Genomic DNA, 21,771 nt, shown 5'->3' with positions numbered 1-21,771 from the left:
GGGGGGGGGGGGGGGGAAGTGTTGCCGTGCCTGAGATTATGATGAATGATATTACGTTGAAAGGTAAGGTCTCCTTTCTTTCATCGGTGGCTGTTGCTAAGGGCATACCAAGGCAAGTATATGTATGACCGATGGGCGATTGTGAACTTTGTCAAGATGTTAGAGAGGGGTCTGCTTACACTTGGATGGGACATGACAGAGACAAAGGCCTTCGCACTGGATAATTGGAAGAAGGCGCTTGATGTAGCTTCCGAGCATAATGGCAGGGGCAAGTGTGTTGTTTTCACACCCTGAATTTGACTAGAGGTCGGAATGGCCCCGAAAGAATTCGGTGCGCTTCACGATATCCCACTGAGAATTAGATATAGAGGTGGTCTCGTGTGAAGATGAACTCCCACACTGCAAAAGTGCAATGCCTAATGCCTCAGTAGCGGCCCCGATCGATGGAGCTGTCAGTAGCAGCATTCACCCGGTCCTCCCCGGAGGGGTTTTATTATGAATGGAGAGATGAGCTCCACAGAGTTCCCTCTCTAGCTTAAAGCCTGTTCTTGCTCTTGTCAATCTCGTCTTGGGCACCAGTTGGCGAACTCCACGATTTTATACAGGCTACTCTTGGACTCCAAAGGTTCATACAGGGCAAGAAATCATATCCTTTTCTCGCTACTCGCCTAAAGTGCTTTTCATCTTCTCTTATTCTTCTCTTTGCACTCACTTCAAATTCCCAACCCGGTTCATTCCCGCTTGCCTTGTTTACATTTCCAAACAACGGAACTCCATCAACCAAAAACCCAACCCGGCTTACGCCTTCAACCCCAAACAACCCAGTACGTAGCGCCCATAGCAATCAGGGAAAAATGACCACCCACCTCCTCAGAAAATGGCACACCCACCTCGGCCTTACCCGAAAGACCAATCCCCTTTGGCACCGCAGCCGCCTCACCGAAGAACTCAAGGAGCGCCGCACAGCAAAAACCCGCCTAGCCCGGCTCAGCGAAACCTCAGACGTGCTATTCACCGTATCCCGCGCGGCCCACGACGGGTACCCGATTCAATTCCTACCAATCTGGTCGAGGGCGTACAATGGCTTCGCGAGGGTGTATATGCTGGCGAAGTTTACGTCGCGGTGGTCGTTCTACCGTGTTGCGGCGTACTGTGCGGGAAAGCCGGATTGGAGGGGTGTGAGGGAGGTGGTTAATCCGAGGAAGGGGATGAAGTTGGATGAGGTTGCTGAGAGGCATAGAATTGAGAAAGAGGTGTTTAGGAGGGTTTGTGGGAAGTTGTTGTGGGTTTGGCCGGTTTTGCCGTGATGGATTGATGTTGTTGTAATGAGTTTTCGATAACTGTGAAAAGGGTAGATGCAGACTGACCTTATTGAATGCAGATCCTCTACTTTGCATTGGACTCTGGGGCGGCCAATGGTCAAATCAATCCCGAAGGGCTGCTTTGTATTCGTTTGCTCGTGGTGGGGTGCCAACGTTGCGTGAATCCATCCAGGTATGCTGCAGCCACAACCTGGTTACAGGCGCCAGGCTCGTTGGAATTTCGATATCGCCCAAGCCCTTCAGTCAATGTATTCTGTCAGAATATCGATATCTTGTTCTTATCCATGAGAGTGTTTCCAGGCCAAAGCTCCCACCAAGGTCGGGTTTTTGCGGAGGTCATAGGTCCAGGAAATCGAATCTATGAATCAAGCACATCAGTTCACAGAGATCCCTCTGTCAGCTCCACTACCTTCTGCAAACAGAAGAACAAACAAAACAGTATCTTGCTGTCCGTTAAGAGTTTGAGCAACACAAGGCTCAAAGAGCGACCCTATCCTGAACAGCGCACCCAAGCAGGGCCGCTTTCTTGACGAGACAAACAACAACCCCCCCCCCCCCCCCCCGGGCCCAGAACCGTCTCCCCCTCCACCTTCGCCTACCTGAGGGAGTCTAACTCTCTCTCCATCTTCTCTCAACTTTGTTTTCAATCCTCAGCTGTTGCAACCTTCTATTGCAGTCAGATTCTGATCCAACACCTGGACGACCTTATTTGACAGTAATTGCCCTCTCCTTCCACTTCAGCCAGCCCGACCTGACATCGATAGGCTCAAGTGTCCTCCAAGCTTCACGCTTGCCTTGCACCTGTCCCATGATGGAAGCCCAGGTCCCGCCTGAGCCAGTCGAGGGCTCTTCCCACGCGAGTGTGACCACTGTTAATACCACCCCAGCTGCTCCTCGAGTAATCGGGCTGTATGGCATTCCTGGGTGCGGCAAATCATACATCATGGAGAAACTCAAGCACCAACTGGGTGATTCGGGGTTTGAGTACTTCGAAGGCTCCGAGGTGATCGGCTCCGTGACCCCGGGTGGACTTGAAGCGTTCAAAAGGCTGGACGATGACGAAAAGAACCAAGTTCGCAAGTTCGCCATTGACACCATCAAGTACACATGTGCCCAGAGTGGAAAGGTCGGCATTGTCACTAGTCACTTCACGTTCTGGGACCAGGAGGAAGACGAACGGGCGTTGAGGGTCTACACTCAGGCTGACCTAAATACCTATACCCATATTCTATACGTCAACACTCCTGTCGAAGAGACGGCAAAGCAACGATCAGACGACAAGGAAAGAGGACGTCCGAACTTGCCAATTGAGCATTTGCAACGCTGGCAAAAGGCTGAAATTGATGAAATCCGTCGCCTTTGTCGTGAGAACAAGATCCACTTCGCCATGGTCTATCCGAATTTGATAGACAAGCTAGCGAGTATGATTCGTGACTTCCAGCTTCATAATGAGAGTCACAACACATCAATCGCTGAGCAGTACTTGGACAATGCTCTATCTGAGCACTATGACAAGCTGCAGACCGTTCTGTTTCTCGATGCTGACAAGACACTGGCGGCGATAGATACCAGTGCACTCTTCTGGAAGAAGGTCAAGCATTCAAGAGGCGAAGAGGACCCGCTGACCACGTTGTTCAAGAGTCAGCTGCACTACTCGTATATCGCGTTTCGACAAGCGATGTTAATGTACGAGGAGTCTGTCAGCGACAAGGAATTTGATGCTATCTGCGAGGAAGTTGCCGCTTCGACAACCCTCTACCCTCAAATGTCGTCCCTTCTGCGCCAGGCAGGAAGACACAACCATGTCCGTCCCGTTATTGTGACCTGCGGACTCCGTCGCGTGTGGGAAAAGATCATAGCCAAAGAAGGTCTCTCCGAGATGGTCAAGATTGTCGGCGGCGGGAGGCTCTCAGATGAGTTTGTTGTCACTCCTTCAGTCAAAAGAAGCTTGGTTACTCGTGCGCGCCAAGTTCATGAGGCATGTACCTGGGTCTTTGGAGACAGCCCTGTCGATCTGCCGATGATGGTCGCTGCTCACAAGGCGATTGTTATAGTTGGTGATCAGCATAACCGGAGCAAAAGCATGGATCGCGAACTTTTGAGTGCAATGGTGAGTGATCGATTGCAAGCTCGCCAGGCTCTGCTTCCAAGCAGCTCAACCATACCGCGGCTTGACCTTGCCAGACTGCCAGTAGTCGATATCACTGAGAAGTCATTCGTGGATTCAGTCTTCCAACCTCACAAGCCCTCCGGTGGTCTAAAGCTTTACCATGCTACCGATACTAATGCGGCAAAGTTATTGAGTACCCCGACGCGAGATGACCTTATCCGCGGTCCACCCCTGCAGGAATTTCATAAAGAGACTGGCGTTCATCTAGCCAGAAAGTATCTGGTCGAGCTCATCGGTGTCGAGCCCTTCACCATGCGCCACCCCCAAGGGCACGATGTCGATGGTTACTGTTTACTGAACGAGGATCGAACCTTGATCGTGGGGTTATATCGCGGTGGGCTGTTCTTGGCTTCTGGCATCAACAAAGTCTTCCCCAAGGCTCAATTGACGTACGTCAAGGAGCCGAAGCATGTTGAGGCGCAGCATCTTGAGGATATCGTTACCGTTATTCTGGTCGACGACGTGATAAACAGTGGGAAGTCGGTGGTTGAGTTCGTGCGGCACATTCAAGGTATCCACGGCACGGTTCGTATCATTGTCGTTGCTGGGGTTGTTCAAGACAAGGCTGTTAAAGGATGCAGCCCTATTTGTGCCCTCGCAAGTTCGATTGAGCTCACCGTTATCACACTTCGCCTGTCTGGAAACAAGTACACTGGCAAGGGAACCACCGACACGGGGAACCGACTGTTTAACACAACTCACTGGGAATGAGGCTGATATGGCTTCGGTGTCTGTCTTCGGACGGACCAGCCAGATCCAAGGTTTAACTACGAGCTTTTTAGCTACAACAATAAGAGACCAGGGGTCATTTTGAGTGGGGATCGAGTCAATTTCGGTGGTTGTTCTGTGAGGAGAAAATAGAGGAAGATAGATAGAAAAATACTAGGTAGAATGCGCGCGTTTAAGAATGGAATTTCTGTTTCGGAAGGTGCGCCCATCCTGCGCTTGCTGCTTCAGCTCAAAAAGTAGTACCACCCTATCGTAGAAGGACTTCTTCGTAAGTGTGTGTGCTTGACATCCGCCGTTATGCCCTTCTGCCCAACTGACAAGTGCCGATCATAAGGCCGATATCCGAAGGTGCTATACTAGACGGACATGAGGTCGGCGATAAGAAGGCCGTGCACGTTGCCCTGTGCATCCCCAGGCTGAGCTGACAATGGTCGAGACTTCTATTCGTCTGCAGGGTTCAACCCCTGAACTCTCATCGAATATACATACAACCATGCGACTGATTCGATTGACGCTAACCCGAGACGAGACTGAATTGACGAGCGCATTGAGTTCTGGACTCATATTCGCGCGCAACGCGCATCTCGAACCTCCAGTACTCAGGATGGAATAGAAGATCGCCAACCCTATATCAGTTCACCATTGCGGGCCGGAGCCGTCAGTAGCCGGGACATGAAATCCGAAATGGTGGTCTGTTTCATGACGGATGATGTCAATTGGGCGGGTTGGCGGGGTGGCATGATCTCTGCAGCGGAACTCCCTTTTGCCGTAATGGAGGAGCTCCGCCTGATCTTCAACATTGCAATCCTGACTGCTGTCACCTGTGACTCTTCTGTTCGTGAGGTAGTCGGATTCAGTCATTCTGTCACAAGGAGCAGTTGCAGTCGCGTCATTTGCGCCCAATTCTTGAGGATTATTCGATTTCTCAGCAAAGTCGCCATTTTTGTTGGATATAGTGCCATCATTCAGAATGGTTCCTAGGCCAGTTGAGCCTAATCGCCCCGCAGCTTCGGCCGGGACCAGAGATCGCTGATGGCGTGAGTTTGGCCCCTGCACGCGTTTCCATGACTCTGTAGTCTCTGCAAACTCAAGGTTTCCTTCTATAAAATCGGTATGAAAATGAATGTGTACACTCTTCTATTCACTCTAATGGAGAGAACTGTAAATGAAGTATAATCCAATTACCAGGAAATAGAGACCTGAAAAAATGGAGTCCAAGGGTCAAAGAGCTCCTTTACAGCAGCTCACAAATGAAGTGGAGAGGCCCCGCATGACCCCCACAGGCCCAGAAGTCAGTCACTCAGCCTGCAGCTGTACCTAGCCTGTAGGTCGAGGTATACAACATGCGATATATAAAAGCTCCCATCCCCAGACCCTGGCCATTTCCCAGCTTGACAGTTTCTTTTCCCTCCATCTGACCTCGTGCAACCCAAGCCCTCATCATACCTCCACCAAGCGAACCATCTCCAATCATCTCCAACTCACCAAAAACCCCACAACTACAACAACTGCAACGCTAGTACACAACCAACATGTCCTTCACAATACACCTCGCCCGCCCAACAATCAGACACTTCTCTGCGCAGCACAGCCAAACAAGCACCCGGCTCTCGCGCGCCGTCACATCATGGTGTCTTATCTCCGCCGTCGTGCTGCCTTTTGTCCCGCCGGCTATTGAGAGCTCACGGGAGAGGAATTTGGGGTATCCGAATCATAGCAAGTTAGTTATTTTCCCTTTCTCCCTTCTCAAAAATGAGAGTGAGGATGGTGTGCTAATGTAATTGTTTTTAGGCCTCATCCGCCTCTTTGCTTTCATGCACGTTAGACATAAACTTACACGGAGCCGATACGATATGATACCGAATACTTGAGCGAGGGGATCATCGCCGGATACGGTTTCCGAGCGAAGTATACTTATGAACTGAACCTTAACTGCGGCTTTCGATGGAGGGTTAACGACCAACAACCATTCTTCTTTTGTGCGGGATAATTTATGGCGTTTGGGACAGGCGGCATACTTAACTGTGTTTGGGCGAGATGCATTTGCGTCGGGGAGTTGTGTCGGCTTTCAACAACGGGCGTTCTCTTGGCTTTTTCTCTTACCATCTAAGTCTCGATCTGAACCTGATTTGATCTGAATTAGATATGATGGCTTCATATCTACATACCACATTTCCTTCTGTCATGACGTGCCATGGAGTCGTTACATTTATTTTGTCTCCACGAATTTGTGGAAGGCTTCGAGGCCGCGCGCCCTGAGGCTTAGTACTCCGATGGGCTTTGCGTGAGACTAGATATTTCAAGCATAATTTCCTTTCAAAATTCGATGTCAGCGATCAACACCTGCGATTGGGATCCTAGGCCTTTGGCCTAGTAACAACCTGCTCACAGTATATACGCGAATATAGTACAGGCCAGGCCATGAACAGCACAATCACTCAATGACCGCGCGTCAAACCCGATTGAAGTCACATCCTATCCCCTCCCCGCGTAGATCATCCTTCAACTATGTTTCCACTATGTTGAAATTACAGCCGATTCCCAGGCGGCGGCCTAAACGGCCTAGCCGCCTCGTACTTCCCCTTTTCCAATAGCCTATCCTGCTCAGTCTCCGGTTCATGGCGGGTAGGCGCAGGATCATGGCTCGCCTCCTCACTAGGCGAAGCAACATCATCCGCAGCATTCTGGAACCGCGCCTGACTCGCGCGCTTGAAGGCGGGGTCGTCCATCGGCGCTGTGATCGGCTTGTTTGTGGCGGGCGGTGACTGCCGGCGGTGCTCGGCTTCCATGGCGGCGAGCTGCGCCTTTTTCTTCGTTTCGGCTTCGAAGCGTGAGGCGCGGTCAGCGTTGATGGATTTTTTGGCGAAGTAATAGGCGCCGCCGCCGGCTGGGGTTGTTAGCTAGCTGGATAGAACTGGTGGTTTGGGAAGGACATGCGAGGACGTACCGACGCAGAGAGTACCCCAGCCAATCCTGTATGTTGAGATGCGTCAGCCTTCATTCTGCGAGCTTGCAGTGAAGCTTCAAGGCTCCCGGCCGAGTCTCGGCATTAAGGTTTGCTTACCAGGTAGATCGAATCTGTTGGTCGCGAGGCGGGCAATAAGTTAGAAATTGGTCCGGATAAAGGTAGAGAACAGTTGTCCGTGACTTACTGTGTTCATTATGAAGTTAGAGAGGCGATTGTCACAGAAAAGAGATGTGCGAGCTGAATTGAGAGTGAAACTGAAATAAACTACGTCAACCCCGAGCCGCCCCCAAACGCGCCTTCCCGAGCTGAGGATAGTCTGTTCCGAACAGGATTAGCGGCTCAGCGGGTCACATGCCGAGGAGCCTCAGCGCTGCCTTTCTTGATGAGTCTCGCCTCTTGCATTCATGCTGATTATCATCCCTCACGCCGTCTATCGCGTCACCGGTATCATCTATTTTATCCCACTTGAACACCCCGACGGCCGCAGAGGAATGTCCGGTTACCCTTGAAACTCACTGGGCGCTGGAAGCCCGCAAGAGCCGAAGCTCGCTCGATCAACGACCCCAACCTAGAGGATAGATTTCGCATTTAACCAGCACACACGCCATGCCGCCAGCAAAGCGCAAGGCGACCGACAGTATGGCTCTCACCGAGTCTTGGCAGATGGAGGCTGACTCAGATAGGTGGTCGGTCAAGTAGGGCGTCGAAACGTCCGACACCCGTCCCTGATATGCCGGAGATTGACAGTGATGATGATTATTCTGATTACGAGCAGGATGCAAAGGAGGAGAAGATTAAAGGTACTGCCAGCGCCGCTGCTGATGAATATCAATTACTGACTTCCCAGACATGGTGGACAAGTTTTCGCTCGAGTCGTTCAGCAAAAAGTCGCAAAAGCAAGATCCGAACTTTGGCTACAAGGACTTTTCCTCCCTCCCATTGAAACCCGATCACGCGAACCGGCCGCTATGGATCGATCCGTTGAAAGGCACTATTACTCTCGAGAGTTTTTCCCCGCTTGCGCCCCAGGCACAGGACTTCCTCACTACAATCGCCGAGCCGCTGTCGCGTCCGACACATTTGCACGAATACCGTTTGACGGGGAATAGTTTGTATGCGGCTGTGTCGGTTGGCCTTTTGCCGCAAGATATCATCAACTTCTTGGACCGGTTGACGAAGACGCCGCTGCCGGAATCGATCAAATCATTCATCGTGGATTTCACCAAGTCATATGGGAAAATCAAGGTGGTTTTGAAGCATAACCGATTTTTTGTAGAAAGTACGGACCCGAGTATGCTTCAGATGCTGCTCCAGGATGAAGTCATCGGGTCTCAGCGCGTACAAAACTCCGAGGGCTTAATCCAGCAAGCAGCACCAAAGATGGGAGGCCTTGTCATTCCCGGAACCAGAGATGCCGCGGGTGTCAAGGAAACGTCAGAGCAGAAGCCCGTCGAGAACGGGGCCGAAAATGGCGCGCGCGAAGACGATATTCTCCTCGCCATCCGCGACGATGACGACGATGAGGAGCAGGCTCAGGTACACAGTTTCGAGATTCCAAATGAGGCGGTAGAGCCCGTCAAGGCACGGTGTCAAGCTATGGGCTGTCCCGCTTTGGAAGAGTACGACTTTAGAAACGATGAAATCAACCCAACACTCGATATCGATCTGAAGCCGAATGCCAGAATCCGAAGCTACCAAGAAAAAAGCCTGAGTAAGATGTTTGGTAATGGACGTGCAAAGAGTGGAATCATTGTTCTGCCTTGTGGTGCTGGTAAAACACTAGTCGGCATCACAGCTGCCTGCACGATCAAGAAGGGCACAATCATTCTCTGCACCAGTTCCATGTCAGTCGTGCAGTGGAGGAATGAGTTCCTGCGGTGGTCAAATATCGATCCTGGCGATATTGCTGTCTTCACATCCGACAACAAGGAGAAATTTCGCCGGTCAACCGGTATCATTGTCTCTACGTATTCGATGGTCTCGCAAACAAGAGCGCGGTCTCACGATGCACAAAAGATGATGGACTGGATCCAGTCACGAGAATGGGGTCTCATGATTCTTGACGAAGTCCACGTTGTGCCCGCTTCCATGTTCCGAAAGGTTACCTCCGCTATCGCCACCCAGAGCAAGCTTGGTTTGACTGCAACACTCTTGCGTGAGGACGACAAGATCAAGGATCTGAACTTCCTTATCGGCCCAAAGTTGTACGAGGCGAACTGGATGGAACTCGCCGAGCAAGGTCATATCGCCAAGGTGCAGTGTGCCGAAGTCTGGTGTCCAATGACCACCGAGTTCTACACCGAGTATATGCGCGAAAAGTCACGAAAGGCCGCTCTTCTCTACATCATGAACCCCCGCAAGTTCCAAGCGTGCCAATTCCTCATCGACTACCACGAAAAACGAGGCGACAAAGTTATCGTATTTTCTGACAATGTCTATGCCCTCGAACGATACGCCCTCAAACTCAACAAGGCTTACATCTATGGCGGAACTCCTCAAAACGAACGCATGCGTATTCTCGAAAACTTTCAACACAACGAACAAGTTAACACAATTTTCCTTTCGAAGATTGGCGACACATCCCTCGACCTCCCAGAAGCAACATGCCTCATCCAAATTTCCTCACACTACGGTTCCCGTCGTCAAGAAGCACAGCGCCTCGGCCGGATTCTCCGAGCCAAGCGTCGAAACGACGAAGGCTTCAACGCATTCTTCTACTCCCTCGTCTCAAAGGATACAGACGAGATGTTCTACTCGTCTAAACGCCAAGCGTTCCTCGTCGATCAGGGCTACGCTTTCAAGGTCATTACCCATTTGCAGGGCATTGAGAACCTCAGTGGCCTCGCGTACGCCACACCTTCGGAGCGCCGCGAGTTGTTGCAGGAAGTCATGCTGCAGAATGAAACCTCGGCGGATGTCGAGGCTGTCACGGACGACCTCTTCTCTGAACGATCCGGCGGTCAGAGAGGCCGAGCGAAGGGTGGAGTTAAGCGGAGTGCTGCTACGCTTAGTGGATTGGCTGGTGGTGAGGACATGGCATACATTGAATACAATAAGAGCAGGAATAAGCAGCTCAAGGAGAAAGCGCATCATCCGTTGTTCAGGAAGATGGAGCGGGACCGTCAGAAGCGGAAGAAGGAGATGGCGGAATTCAACCGTGCATAGTCTGCCATTCATATATAGATTGGTTAAGTATCCAAATGGCAAGGCCGTCTTCATCTATACTTACGTAGTTCGTCCAGAGTTCCAATGTCAAGTATTAGCCCTGTCAGGTGACCCACCCTACCCCATCGCATCACGTGGTGATAGAGCCGAGTGGGGCGATTTCCCAACAAGCTTCAAGATTCAAGAACATTCGAAGCTCATCCATCCATCACCATTTATTAACCACAATCTGCAATTTCTCCAACCATTCAATCATACCGACTTCGAATATTTACTGCACAAGTCTTGTTCCCCCAGTCAATATGGCAGGCGAGGAAGACTCCAACAAGAAGCAGCCTCCTTCGCCTGAGAGCTCGCGCCAGTTGCACGACGACGAGAATCCCTTTGTTGCGCTCCGTCGATTCGCGGATGAACAATTCTCCTCGATGCTGCAAGCCGTGGTGGGCCTTCCTTCCAGCTTTGGTCCTCCCAGGTCCGAACGATGGACTATCTTCGACGAAGAAAGCTACCGAGACCACCAACGACGTCAGCGCGAGAACTATACCGAGAATAACGGGGACGGGGAAACGAACAATGCAGACGCCCCATCAACCTCCGGATCGCAAAACTCGACGAATAATGATATTACGCCTACTTCCAAATCGCAGTGGCCCTCGGAAAGCACATCCGACATCAACCTCTTCTTCGACTCCTTCTTCGACCGCTGCTGGCTCAGCGATAGCATGTCCTCCCGCCTCTTCTATCCATACCGAAACCCTCCATTTTCCACCATGACGAGCTCGCAATCGCCCATTTGGCCTGTCAACTATTTAATGTTCAGTCCGTATTCGCCCCTCCATCTTGAGCGCCACGCGCGCTATCGGTCTCGCCGTGATCAGGGGGTCTTCTCCTCGTTGATGTCGTCTATGAGTTTCTCGTCCGAAGCCGATCATGACCCTGATGAACCGAGATGGCGCGAAGCGTTTGAGGACTTGTTGCGACTGGAGAATGGGAAGGCCATGCTCGATCGGGATTCGGGGTCATTAGCGAAGCGGGAAAGCGGGTATGAATGGCTGCAGGGACTGGTCAAGCGGGGAAGCTTGGGAACTGGGTGGAAGTTCTCTGCTGGGTCTGACGCTCAGCCGTCGAGTATCACGTTAGACAATTCGCGGAGGGAAGATCGTTCCTTGACGGACACCGAACAAGAACAATCCGTTACACCCACCTCAGACGAGGCGCATGCCAAGCCTTTGACAGAGCAGGACATGTACGACCGTTTCCTTGCGGACATTGACGCTCGCGAGCGTGAATTCGCCAGCGACTTCCACAATAGCCCTCTTCTACGCTTCCTTCTCGAAGAGCGACGCAGAAATAGAAACGGCCTCTTCCCCTCCGAGAGAGACTTCAACGACGAAACAGAGACGTGGTTAGAGCTCGTATCCGGCGGGAGCAAAAAGTCCGTCCCTGACACCCAGTCTACGGAGACGCCTCTTGAACCAGCACCAGCTGCTTTGGAATCCCCAGTAACAACAGACAAAGCGTCCGCTGAGAACTATGTTGTTTCTACACAGACGAGCACAAGCCGCGTCACACTGCCTGATGGCTCGATCCAGACGAAGATCGTCAAAACCAAGCGGTTTGCAGATGGCCGAGTGGAAACGGACTCGTCTACCGATGTTTCACACCCGCCTCAGCGTGAGGGGGGCTCTGAATCTGACGGAAAGAGCGGGTGGTTCTGGAGAGACTGAGGTCATGCCGGGCTGCATCACACTGTAGTGATAATATGAATTATCTTGATTTAGCGTTTTTGCGGGTGTTTGGGTGAGGTTGAACTATACATACCTTCTTTGATAGCTCTTTCATTATCGTTATCATACTTTGGGCGTCTCGACATTTATCCTCGCGAGAAAGCTCAGTCACTACTGCCTGACTTTTCTCTTTTTCCACTAAATTGACTGATGGCTAGTATACCATGAAATCTATCTTCAATTTATTGTCCACCTTTTGCTTTGCCATAGTAGAACGGATCAAACTCCTGGTAATGCCAAGACTCGCGTGGAAAGCAGCATAACAGTTCTCTATGGAGCACCTGTTTCTGATACTCCGTACCAAATAAACACCTTACCCTGAATGGAAGATAGCTCAAGCTACTCGATCAAGTTTGGTGGCTGCACGAGCCTTGCAGGAATGCCAATCAACCGTCTAATCCGCCTTGACGCTCTTCTTCTGCGCCTTCCCCGTCGTCCACCCCTTCTCTTCCCAGAATTTGACGCTCTCTTCCATCTTCTTGTACGCCCATGTAAAAGGCGGGTCTGGCAAGGCACACGATTAGCGAATCAATCCAGTCAAGTAGAGTGAAGGAAGGAGTGAGAAACGCACAAAGAAACTGCCTCAAATCATGCCGATTATCATCAGGACTATACTGCTCGGCATGATAACTCGGCGTAATGACCGTCATCTTATGGCGATTAATCGCATAGTTATAAAAGAAGTGGCGCGTCTTCTCATATATCTCCCGTGGAGAATACTCGTTCCCCCACAAATGCAGAAGCCTTTCATACATGCTCCACGGCCCCAATTTCGAGACTTTCCGCAGGTATCCGAAGGTTCCGAGCTCCGCGTACGTCACGCCCATGTCTGCTTCGTCGGATTGCACGTATGTGGCTGTTATGGGCTCAAGTTCGGCGGTGGGGGTGGCGTTTAGGAATTGCGTTAGGATGGGCATGTTGAAGGAGGTGGCGGAGTGGGCAATGAATTTTTTGAGGTCGACTTTTGAGATGGAGCCGATTGGGTTGAGCTGTTGATGTTAGAATGTGTAGAATAGAATGGGGGTTGAGAGGGGGAGGGAAGGGGTCTTACATCGGCGCTGCTGGCGTCGTATTTGGTTAGGTAGCCGCGGAGACTGGATGGGCATGTTAGTATCTAGTGTTTAGTACAATGGGATCGAGCGGCTTAGATGAACAGGATGAGAGTGCGACAGAGCATACCATTCTAGTGCTTATTAGTACATGATGCATCAGTATGTGGGAAGGGACTTACCATCAACATTGGACGAAGCCAAAACAAGCAGTCCGCCTCCACCGGGACGCTGGCGAACAGTAGGCAGTAGCGACGCAAAGAGATAAGAGAGAACCATTCTCAAACGAGCCTGAATATTCTGCAGCGCCTGGTTCTCTGCTCGACTTCCGCCGTGGACTTTGAATTTCGGCTGGAAGTTGGTTACGACAGTAAACAAATTCGTAAGGGCCGTCACGACGGTGTCGAAATTGAAGTCGATGTGGTAGGAGCCGATCTCAGCGGATAGCTCTTTCGCCCGATCTCTTGTTTCCTTGCTTGAGTTTTGTGTGCCCATGAAGCTGGTATGGAAGATGCGGCTGGGGCTGTTAATCATATGTACGATAGGCGGTAACGAGCACAAGACTTACTTGCAGACTTCCTGGCTAGTCTTCGGAATCCAGGTCGAGTCCGCCGGCTCCGCACAGAGTCGACGGACGTCTTTGATGACCTGCTCATTTCCCTCCAACACGGCTTTGATGACTTCCCTGCACATGGAGTGAACGATGACTGCCGTAGCGCAGCTGTCGATGCCGCCACTTAGGGGTAGGAAGAATCCAGCAGCACCACTACGGCGGAGATAATCCCATAGCCAACAAGCAGGGCCGAGGGCCACTTCCTCCTCTGGCGCGTGGTAACGTGGCTGGAGAGTCTCGGACGGCGCAAGCCCAGGGTCGGCATCTTCATCTAAGCGGGATAGTCTCATGTCTAGATCGAGACGGACAAAGGGTGACTGTCTGCTGGCCTGCATGTTTCTACTGGCCGTGCTGCGGTATGTGCGCACCTGTCTCATTAGTACCGATCTCCAATAAGATAAGTAGCGCATACCTCTTCAATGTCAACTGTTGCTGTAACCACTTCAACGTCATTCAGAGAGAATTGCGATCCTTGGGCTACGATGTTGCCGTTGATGACTATCATTGCGCATCCGTCGTAATAGAGCCTGTCACCGTCGCAACCTTGTTGGTTCGCATAGAGGTAGATACCACCACTCTAAACATAATGAGCAAGACCATCAACGTTTATATGGTAACGGGCTTACCAGTTTCGTAGCTTGCGTAATGAGGTTGATACGCGTATCGAGCTTCTTCAGCTCATGGTGGCTTCCGGATGAGTTGGAAATGATCTCGACACCTGCAAGACCGTACGGAATATGAGGACTGAAATTCAAAGGTCAGCGCTGAGCCCTGGTCGAAGATCGTGCACCTACCCATTCGGAGTAAACAACTCCTCGCATGTCTCGAGCCCCAGACATGTATCTCTCGTGCTAATGACCGCATCGCCAAAAGGAACCTTGTATTGGCCCGTAATCTTGCCGACAATCTGCTCGAGGTAATAGTCTTCGACTTCCTGGGGTCGCTGCCACGGGGTAAAGTGTCGCATCTCTCGGTAGTTTCCATCTAATCGGAAAATCATCAGCGCTGCCCGATAGCAATGGGATCGGACCAACAAACCATTGGCAAGCCACATCTTAGGCCGAATCAAGATAATCTCCCGGTTATAGAAAATGACACTTCTAGAGTTAGCGCATCCTCAACCTGCCCAAAGGAATAGCGAGTACAACGAACCGACAGTTATATCGCACATTCCTGTGCCGAACCGGCATACCCACATCAACGACAATATCCTGACAGTCTGGGTGATCAATGATACGAGCTAGCATCTCCCATGAGTGTAGGAACGTATCGCCCTCCATAAACCCGTCTAGGACGCCATATCCTGTACGGAAATCAGTACGCATACGTACGGCGTAAGGATGCTGAAGCAAGTACCGGTGATTTCGAGCTCGGGTCCCACTCGAAGGGTAGCTCCGGCGGCTTTGGCCTGACGGATACTCTCGATGATGCGCTCGGCATTACCCTCCCAGTCGAGAGCCCACTGGTTGAGGGAGCTGCAAATGTTAGCTTGAATGGGCATGAGATAAGGGAGATTATACGGACCATGTTGCGAGGGTGACGAGACGACCCATTTTGGATCAGAGATGCTGGTAGAATGTGATCCAATGGACTGATTCTCCGCCAACAATGCCAATTCGACAAGCAACGAAGGACAAGTTGGAGACTGATGGGATCTCCGAATCGCGGCATGACGCAAGTCACGTGTGTGGGGTTCTTGCGGGATTACCCCTCCGTCGTTTTTGTAATACATACTTACATAGCTTAAGATCACCAAATGCTAGTGTAAGTCTGTAATAACGTAACATCCCCGCGCCCTCGGCCCAAACCGCTGATTAATGCGAGGATATCGGAGAGTCGCCGCGATTGCAACAGTCCTTGGGATTCCCTTCCTCTGTTGGTCCTTATTCTTGACCCCGACTCCATCCTCGTAAACACAAAGTCCGCCGTACATACATGCATCATGTCCGATAACTCGCAAGTTCCGAACCCCGCTCACATCCAGGCAGATTCAATGCTTGCTCGGCGCTTCGGCAAAGAGACGGTGAACTATTTCTCAAGTAAGCCCCTATGAGTTTATTGGCATGCTGCCATTCCAGTTCAATGAGACTAACGTAATAGGCTCGCCTCTAAACCGTCTCTCTTTCCTCCGATCAGACCACCCCTTCCTCTCTGCCGCTCTCAAGCATCCCTCAACCCGATTCGTCATTCTAAAGGACCTAGCGCCACTTACAAGGTCCCCTGCAGCACTGTACTATGCCAAGTACGATGAAGTGCGCAAGCTTGTAGCCCAGACGATCTATGACAAGTCGGAAGAGGAGATCATCAAGGAGCATGATTCGCGGAAGACGGAGCCGCATCTTATCTTCCTAGGTGTGGACGAGAGCGTCAAGCAGGATGCGTTCTCCTGGAAGATTTACTCCGGCACGCCGTACTTTGCTCTTGATATCTCGGAGAAGGGCTCGGAGGAACAGCAGACCAATGCAAAGGAGGTGCTCAGTGGTTTTGAAGCCCAGGGATTGAGTTTCCTGCAGGCGAGAGTGGCGATGACATTTTCTGCTAATGAGGGTATGTGTTCTCCCTTTGCTCCACCTCAGAAACTCACGTAAAGACTAACTGTTTTCTTTTTCTAGCCGCAATCTACGCCCAAGGCCGCGCCCTCATCGACTGGAATACCCGCAACAGCTACTGCGGCACCTGCGGCAGCCGCACGATCTCCGTAAACAGCGGCACAAAGCGCGCATGCCCACCAACCGACTTAGCCCGAGTCGCAGAAGGCCAATCCGCCGCAAAGCCCGGCTGCAGCACCCGCACAACACTCTCAAACCTCTCCTTCCCGCGCACGGATCCCACAATCATCGTCGCCGTCATCTCCACAGACGCAAAACGCATCCTGCTCGGCCGCTCCAAGCGCTTCCCGCCAAACTGGTACTCCACGCTCGCGGGCTTCATCGAGCCCGCCGAGTCCGTTGAGGACGCAGTCCGCCGCGAGGTCTGGGAAGAAGCAGGCGTTACGCTCTCGCGTGTTATTATCCACTCGACGCAGCCGTGGCCGTACCCGGCTAACTTGATGATTGGGGCTATTGCGCAGGTTAGTGATCCTGCGCATGAGACGATTAATTTGCAGCATGATCCTGAGCTTGAGGATGCGAGGTGGTTTGAGATTGCGGAGGTGCAGGAGGCGTTGAGGGTTGGTACGAGCAATTTGGATCAAGGACCTGGTGAGGGGTATAAGGAGGGTGGGTTGCGGTTGCCGCCGCCTACGGCGATTGCGAATCAGCTGATTCAGGCGGCTATTGATATTGACTTTCTGAAGGCGGATAATTCGAAGATTTAAATAGTGTATATAGTTGTGTCATAGACAATACTTATAGACTGGGATCAAGTGCTTCAAGTGGTATTGAACTGTACTATTTCAGGTATGAACCTGCCTGAAAGCATCTATAACCCATCGACGAGTTATGCTATTCCAACTCTAATCCTGTCACAGTATGCATCAACCCAATTCAACTCCGAAACCAGGATATCCAACACCAGACCGCTAAAGATTCGCATAAACCGTCCCATCCCTCAACTCATGAATACTGCTATCACCAGGCGAAGACCCAACCTCCGTATACCTCCTGCCATCCCTCAACTCATGAATCGTAATCCTACGATGCGACTTCCTCCGTCTCGACCCCCGACTAGAAGAGGTATCTCCCCTAATCTCCCGCAACGCCAAATCCTCACCAATGCTCGCGGCATCGCTAGGCGCAAGACTCTCGCTACCAGGTGTATTCGCTCTGCTTTCCTCTCTGTCGACGGACATTTCTCTGCCCACGGACGCCTGCAGCTGGTTATCGGCTACCATGGCTAGTCCATCTTCTATGTACCATTGGCGGAGGCCGGTAGTGAAGGTCTTTTCCTCGGCGCCGTACTCGACGGGCGGGCCGTTGGTTTCGGGTTCGGGTGAGGATGGGGAGAAGACGGCCCAGGCGCTGGTGTCTTCGCTGACGAGGATGAAGGAGTGGTCGAAGCTTTTGACGCGGAAGTTGCGGAGGAGGATGGCGTCGCCTTCGTTGACGGTGGGTAGGGCTTGCTTGAATGGTCGGAAGATCTGAGCGCATATCGTTGTTCCGGCCATGGAGGGGTCGGTGAGCTGGAGGCTTAAGATGAAGTCTTTCTTGCCTGTGGTGGCCTTTGTGGCAGGTGTGATTTCGGAAGCAATGGAGATTGTGTCTACTAGTGCGTTGTAGTGGTCGATGAGGGTGGCGAGGGGTGCAAAGTAAGAGAGCTTGCTGCGTAGACCGGGGTAATGTCGGTCTATTGGGGTGTGATTTGTTTCGTCGATGGCTTCTTCGGTCTGCTCGTCGACTTCAATGCTGGCCTGCAGCATTTGGTCTTCGCTAGGCGATGGGAATCTTGGAGGGCCGACGAGGATTATGGGCGGTGAGGGTTCGATTTCCTCGTGTCCAGAGACAACGGAAGCATGCTCTGACTTGATGGCTGCAACTGGCGAAGAGTTCCTGTCTCCCAAAACGCCAAACGTGCTGGTCTCTGTCAGAATCTGTGGGGGCTGTTCGGCTTCCAATTTAACCAATGTCTCCTGGGTTAGGCTTGGCGTAGGGAGCATTTCATGCGGCGGCTCGATTGAATCGATAGCTTGGTCGACCTTGATCTGCTGCGAAGGTCCCGGGGTTATCAGTTGCTGGTTTTCGTCATTAGGCGCGGAATCCATCTCCTCAGTAGACCCAGGGACAGTTGTGGATGGCGCAGCACCGTCAAGCTGAAGCGCTAGGTGTCTCTCCTTTATGGTTCCGGGAGACTCTATGGCGGTTTCGTCGTTATTTTGGGCCAGGCGTTCGTCTTGCTCATCAGGCTTCACAGCGTTGACTGGCGATGTCGCAAACTCGTACAGGCTGGGATCAATAGCCATGTCGAAGCCAGTGTTTGTAGCTTCAGAAACGCTGTGGGGACGTTGAGCGGATTCTGAGACTGTCGCCAGATAGTCAAGGGAACCATGTTTCTGCCCTTGTGGGTAGTCGTGGGTGGCCTCAAGAAATTCATGCGACGTCGAGACCTCACTGGGAAACGCAGCATGGCCATTCTCGAACGTCGATTCAGCGGGCGTTGCTTCCACTCCAATCTCCGGTTGCACTTGGTTGTTCTCATCATTGCCTTCTGCAAGACTATCCTCATGCACATCTTCGTGCATTCGATCTTGCTCCGATTCAAAGCGCCCATTAACAGGGCCATGCGCAATGGGTCCAACATCAGCTCTGTCTTCGTCCGCGTCCTCCATTTGCTCATCTAGCCGATACTCCTCTGCCTCTCGTTCATAATCATCCTGATCCTCCTGACCCTCCTCAAATCCGTCATCTTTGACATCCTCTTCATCATATACCTCCTGCTCTACCTGGCTCTCGTCCTCCGAATATGAGTCCTCCTCTGAGACTTCTTTCTTTTCTTGAACGACTTTATCGGCTGGGCGTTGTGCTGATGTGTCATATTCGCTTTCACTGTCCAAAACAATGATCTCTGGTTCTGATATCTTCGGTGCGGGTCGTGACGGAAGCTCTTCTTCGTAGTCGGACTCGACTTCAGACTCTGAGTAGTCATATTCTGTTCGGCGTCTATCTCCACCTTCCCCATCGTCATAGTCTTCTTCATAATCATACGGATCGCTCGCGTCCTCCTCACTCTGACCCATGCCGTTCTTCCCGGCGTACTCGTCAGAATCCCTGGAGTCCTCAGACTCGTCTCCGCTCTCTTCCGGCGAGATTGATTTCCTCTGGACAGGGCGGGCTTTACCATTTTTGCGTACGTCTTCAGCCTCGGCATCAACCTCGTCTTCACTCCACTCAGAAGAGACTCCATCGCTCTCGTACTCTATCTCCTGTTCTGGCAACTGCTTAGCATTTGCCCGGTCCGTTTCCTGCGCTGAGCTTCGAGCATCGACTCTGGCCGCTTTTCCAGTTACCTTGCCTTGCAAGTCTTGCTCCATCTCTGAATCTGATTCTTCTGAGCCTGATTCCGATTCTGAACCTTCAGAGTCGGATTCTCCTGAACCTGATTCATCTGACTCTGATTCCTCCGATGCAAATTCTTTCCTTCGAGCGTTAGGTGCGACAGCTTTTGCAGTGCCGATTTCAATGTCAGATGACACCTCCTCCCCTTCACTGACTCCTTCATGCACCACAGTCGTACCTTTGGTAACATTTGCATGTGGAGGACTAGGACTAGAGGGCAAGACCTGAACGTCATCAGTGTAGACAGTCACAGCATCGTCTTCGTCATGCGTTGGTTCGCCGTCACACTGTACTTGTGGCGGACTCGCAGAACCATCTCGTTCAGGTACATTCTTGGGCACGGCATCATCCTTGCCTGTCTGCGCTGGTTCGACATCATGCTGCAATAGTGGTGATGTAGTGGGTTCGACCTCTTGAGACACAGCCTCCGAGGCCACATTGACCTCGTCCGCGTGCCTTGGCTCGGCATCACGCGGTTCTGGCGGCGCAACAGCAGATTCGACTGTTTCAGACATCCCCTCAAGCACATCTGTGGAAGATACGGTTGCTTCAGAGGCTGCAGTAGTGCCAGTCATTGGCATGAAATACCCCCCAGGACTCGGCGCCGTGGGAAACGGAGACGGGGCGGGAAGCCCTGGAGAAGGTATCGGGTGTAGACGCGGCGTATCTGTGGGAAGATGTGGATCGTCGTTTGGGCCATCCGATTTCTCTGTCTCAGGAATGCCTCTCGAGACAATGCTCGGGTGGAGAAATTGGGCGCCGTCGTTCGTGCACGCTATGGGCTTGTCTATTGGTGAGGCTGAGGCGTCTGCTTCAGCGTCCACCATTTCCGCATCGATGTCTTCAGCGGCGACAATATCCGGAACAGTTTCCAAGGACGGTGGAATCGCGCTGTCCTCCGTATCTTGAGCAACTGTTTCCTCTCCCGCATCTGACCCGTTCGCCAGCTCTTCGTCGAATATAGCCATCCAATCCTCTGGCAGTTCCCTATCTCTAGGACTTTCCGGTTCATCGACCAGGCGCCACTCGTTGCTTCGCATGCTAAACCTCGGTCGTTTCCTTCCTTTTCCAGGAACGTAGCCATCTTCTTCCACCGTAGGATCAATGGCTGGGTCGGTGTGTCCAAACGATATCCGAGACCTCCCTAAGAAAGCCGGAGACTGCCATACGGTCGTGCGCAGAGGCTCGGCCGTAAATGCGCTGCCATTAGCGGCAGGTGTGCTCGGGGCCGCCGGAAGGATATCCGTAGGCAACGGTGTGGTCGAGGAACGGTCGACTTTGACTGTGGATAGAAGCTCGGAGTTACGCCAGACCTATATCAAGTAAGAAAATTGCCCATAAGCCAGAAATATTTCCAAGTAATCACCTCGAGAGATGCCGAGGCATCGAAGTGCACGTCCCACGAAACACCTTTACCAGGTGTTTGGATCGCCGCGTCGTTCTTCGCCAGCCTTGAACCCGCAAAACCCAGACGCACATTATCGCCAATTCCAATGTGTGTCCTGGCCACTTCCTCAGCCACATGACCGTGGAAGATAACTTTCACCTGTCCGTTCGATCGGCGGAGACGGAAGTCGGGCTCGGCGAGGAGAAGGCTGAAAGACTTGGTAGACGACGAGTAAGGCCACAAAAGGGTGACAACGGCATGTATAGAGCTCTGCTGGAGGCGATCAACGTCGGGGCTGAGCTGCGCGATTGGAATAGCTGTCGAATCCGTTGGCTCAGTCACCAAAGGTCGGTCGAGGTTGTCCATCTTCGGCGCCGGAGGTCAGTCTGAGACTCGCATGTTTCGAAATCATAGGCGCTGCATAGTCCCTCGTCTGATTAAGGGAGCTGGTAGGCGTGGGTTGTCGAGAAGTTATAAATAATGGCGAGTCTTATATGAGATGCGGTGTTTGACGACGCGTTTGGCGACTTATGGTGGTCGCACTCGATCGAAGCTTGTGATCGGCCTTCCTGCTTGTATCGCAATCGTAAA

The 21,771-nt window shown here is 52.0% G+C and overlaps 7 protein-coding genes across 7 annotated transcripts; 4 read left to right on the top strand and 3 right to left on the bottom strand.

Moving 5' to 3' along the window:
- Positions 1 to 1,100: 1,100 nt before the first annotated feature.
- Positions 1,101 to 4,203, top strand: BDV17DRAFT_285215 (uracil phosphoribosyltransferase-domain-containing protein; the record flags this gene model as incomplete). The annotated part of the gene is made up of 2 exons (XM_073760665.1): positions 1,101 to 1,269; positions 2,210 to 4,203. The coding sequence occupies 2 exons, from the start codon at positions 1,101 to 1,103 to the stop codon at positions 4,201 to 4,203; spliced, it is 2,163 nt and encodes a 720-aa protein (XP_073610594.1).
- A 2,335-nt stretch (positions 4,204 to 6,538) lies between these two features.
- On the bottom strand, positions 6,539 to 7,447 carry BDV17DRAFT_232870 (uncharacterized protein). The gene is made up of 4 exons (XM_073755821.1): positions 7,374 to 7,447; positions 7,286 to 7,299; positions 7,169 to 7,194; positions 6,539 to 7,108 (listed from the first exon to the last, which is right to left on the bottom strand). Exons 1-4 carry the CDS (start codon positions 7,380 to 7,382, stop codon positions 6,750 to 6,752), a joined length of 408 nt encoding a protein of 135 aa, XP_073610593.1. The 5' UTR covers positions 7,383 to 7,447; the 3' UTR covers positions 6,539 to 6,749.
- BDV17DRAFT_232921 (TFIIH/NER complex ATPase/helicase subunit SSL2) lies at positions 7,447 to 10,505 on the top strand. Its single transcript, XM_073755822.1, has 3 exons — positions 7,447 to 7,826; positions 7,873 to 7,989; positions 8,037 to 10,505. The coding sequence occupies exons 1-3, from the start codon at positions 7,796 to 7,798 to the stop codon at positions 10,352 to 10,354; spliced, it is 2,466 nt and encodes an 821-aa protein (XP_073610592.1). The 5' UTR covers positions 7,447 to 7,795; the 3' UTR covers positions 10,355 to 10,505.
- On the top strand, positions 10,165 to 12,328 carry BDV17DRAFT_276331 (uncharacterized protein). Its single transcript, XM_073759321.1, has 2 exons — positions 10,165 to 10,187; positions 10,232 to 12,328. Exon 2 carries the CDS (start codon positions 10,657 to 10,659, stop codon positions 12,079 to 12,081), a length of 1,425 nt encoding a protein of 474 aa, XP_073610591.1. The 5' UTR covers positions 10,165 to 10,187; positions 10,232 to 10,656; the 3' UTR covers positions 12,082 to 12,328.
- BDV17DRAFT_276330 (glutamine-dependent NAD(+) synthetase) lies at positions 12,329 to 15,513 on the bottom strand. The gene is made up of 13 exons (XM_073759320.1): positions 15,328 to 15,513; positions 15,160 to 15,278; positions 14,956 to 15,106; positions 14,842 to 14,900; positions 14,598 to 14,787; positions 14,430 to 14,547; positions 14,216 to 14,380; positions 13,759 to 14,171; positions 13,373 to 13,707; positions 13,333 to 13,336; positions 13,193 to 13,235; positions 12,713 to 13,130; positions 12,329 to 12,645 (listed from the first exon to the last, which is right to left on the bottom strand). Exons 1-13 carry the CDS (start codon positions 15,354 to 15,356, stop codon positions 12,536 to 12,538), a joined length of 2,154 nt encoding a protein of 717 aa, XP_073610590.1. The 5' UTR covers positions 15,357 to 15,513; the 3' UTR covers positions 12,329 to 12,535.
- Positions 15,514 to 15,659: 146 nt separating this feature from the next.
- Positions 15,660 to 17,163, top strand: BDV17DRAFT_276329 (NAD(+) diphosphatase). The gene is made up of 3 exons (XM_073759319.1): positions 15,660 to 15,842; positions 15,904 to 16,350; positions 16,416 to 17,163. Exons 1-3 carry the CDS (start codon positions 15,746 to 15,748, stop codon positions 17,117 to 17,119), a joined length of 1,248 nt encoding a protein of 415 aa, XP_073610589.1. The 5' UTR covers positions 15,660 to 15,745; the 3' UTR covers positions 17,120 to 17,163.
- BDV17DRAFT_232851 (uncharacterized protein) lies at positions 17,143 to 21,693 on the bottom strand. The gene is made up of 2 exons (XM_073755820.1): positions 21,160 to 21,693; positions 17,143 to 21,106 (listed from the first exon to the last, which is right to left on the bottom strand). The coding sequence occupies exons 1-2, from the start codon at positions 21,544 to 21,546 to the stop codon at positions 17,324 to 17,326; spliced, it is 4,170 nt and encodes a 1,389-aa protein (XP_073610588.1). The 5' UTR covers positions 21,547 to 21,693; the 3' UTR covers positions 17,143 to 17,323.
- Positions 21,694 to 21,771: the final 78 nt, after the last annotated feature.

This window comes from Aspergillus undulatus (assembly GCF_047715775.1).
Source record: "Aspergillus undulatus strain CBS 261.88 unplaced genomic scaffold BDV17scaffold_82, whole genome shotgun sequence".
In the NCBI taxonomy this organism is placed as follows: Eukaryota; Fungi; Ascomycota; class Eurotiomycetes; order Eurotiales; family Aspergillaceae; genus Aspergillus; species Aspergillus undulatus.
This window is presented reverse-complemented; position numbering and strand designations above follow the sequence as displayed.

Coding starts and splice junctions, on each gene's coding strand:
- BDV17DRAFT_276329 (XM_073759319.1), top strand. CDS start 15,746: ATGTCCGATAACTCGCAAGTTCCGAACCCCGCTCACATCCAGGCAGAT. Junction 15,843..15,903: donor GACGGTGAACTATTTCTCAA/GTAAGCCCCTAT, acceptor CTAACGTAATAG/GCTCGCCTCTAAACCGTCTC. Junction 16,351..16,415: donor GACATTTTCTGCTAATGAGG/GTATGTGTTCTC, acceptor TTCTTTTTCTAG/CCGCAATCTACGCCCAAGGC.
- BDV17DRAFT_232870 (XM_073755821.1), bottom strand. Junction 7,109..7,168: donor CTGGGGTACTCTCTGCGTCG/GTACGTCCTCGC, acceptor TAACAACCCCAG/CCGGCGGCGGCGCCTATTAC.
- BDV17DRAFT_276330 (XM_073759320.1), bottom strand. CDS start 15,356: ATGGGTCGTCTCGTCACCCTCGCAACATG. Junction 15,107..15,159: donor ACCCGAGCTCGAAATCACCG/GTACTTGCTTCA, acceptor ATTTCCGTACAG/GATATGGCGTCCTAGACGGG. Junction 14,548..14,597: donor GAGTTGTTTACTCCGAATGG/GTAGGTGCACGA, acceptor TTTGAATTTCAG/TCCTCATATTCCGTACGGTC.
- BDV17DRAFT_232851 (XM_073755820.1), bottom strand. CDS start 21,546: ATGGACAACCTCGACCGACCTTTGGTGACTGAGCCAACGGATTCGACA. Junction 21,107..21,159: donor ATGCCTCGGCATCTCTCGAG/GTGATTACTTGG, acceptor TACTTGATATAG/GTCTGGCGTAACTCCGAGCT.
- BDV17DRAFT_232921 (XM_073755822.1), top strand. CDS start 7,796: ATGCCGCCAGCAAAGCGCAAGGCGACCGACA. Junction 7,827..7,872: donor AAAGCGCAAGGCGACCGACA/GTATGGCTCTCA, acceptor TGACTCAGATAG/GTGGTCGGTCAAGTAGGGCG. Junction 7,990..8,036: donor AAAGGAGGAGAAGATTAAAG/GTACTGCCAGCG, acceptor CTGACTTCCCAG/ACATGGTGGACAAGTTTTCG.
- BDV17DRAFT_276331 (XM_073759321.1), top strand. CDS start 10,657: ATGGCAGGCGAGGAAGACTCCAACAAGAAGCAGCCTCCTTCGCCTGAG.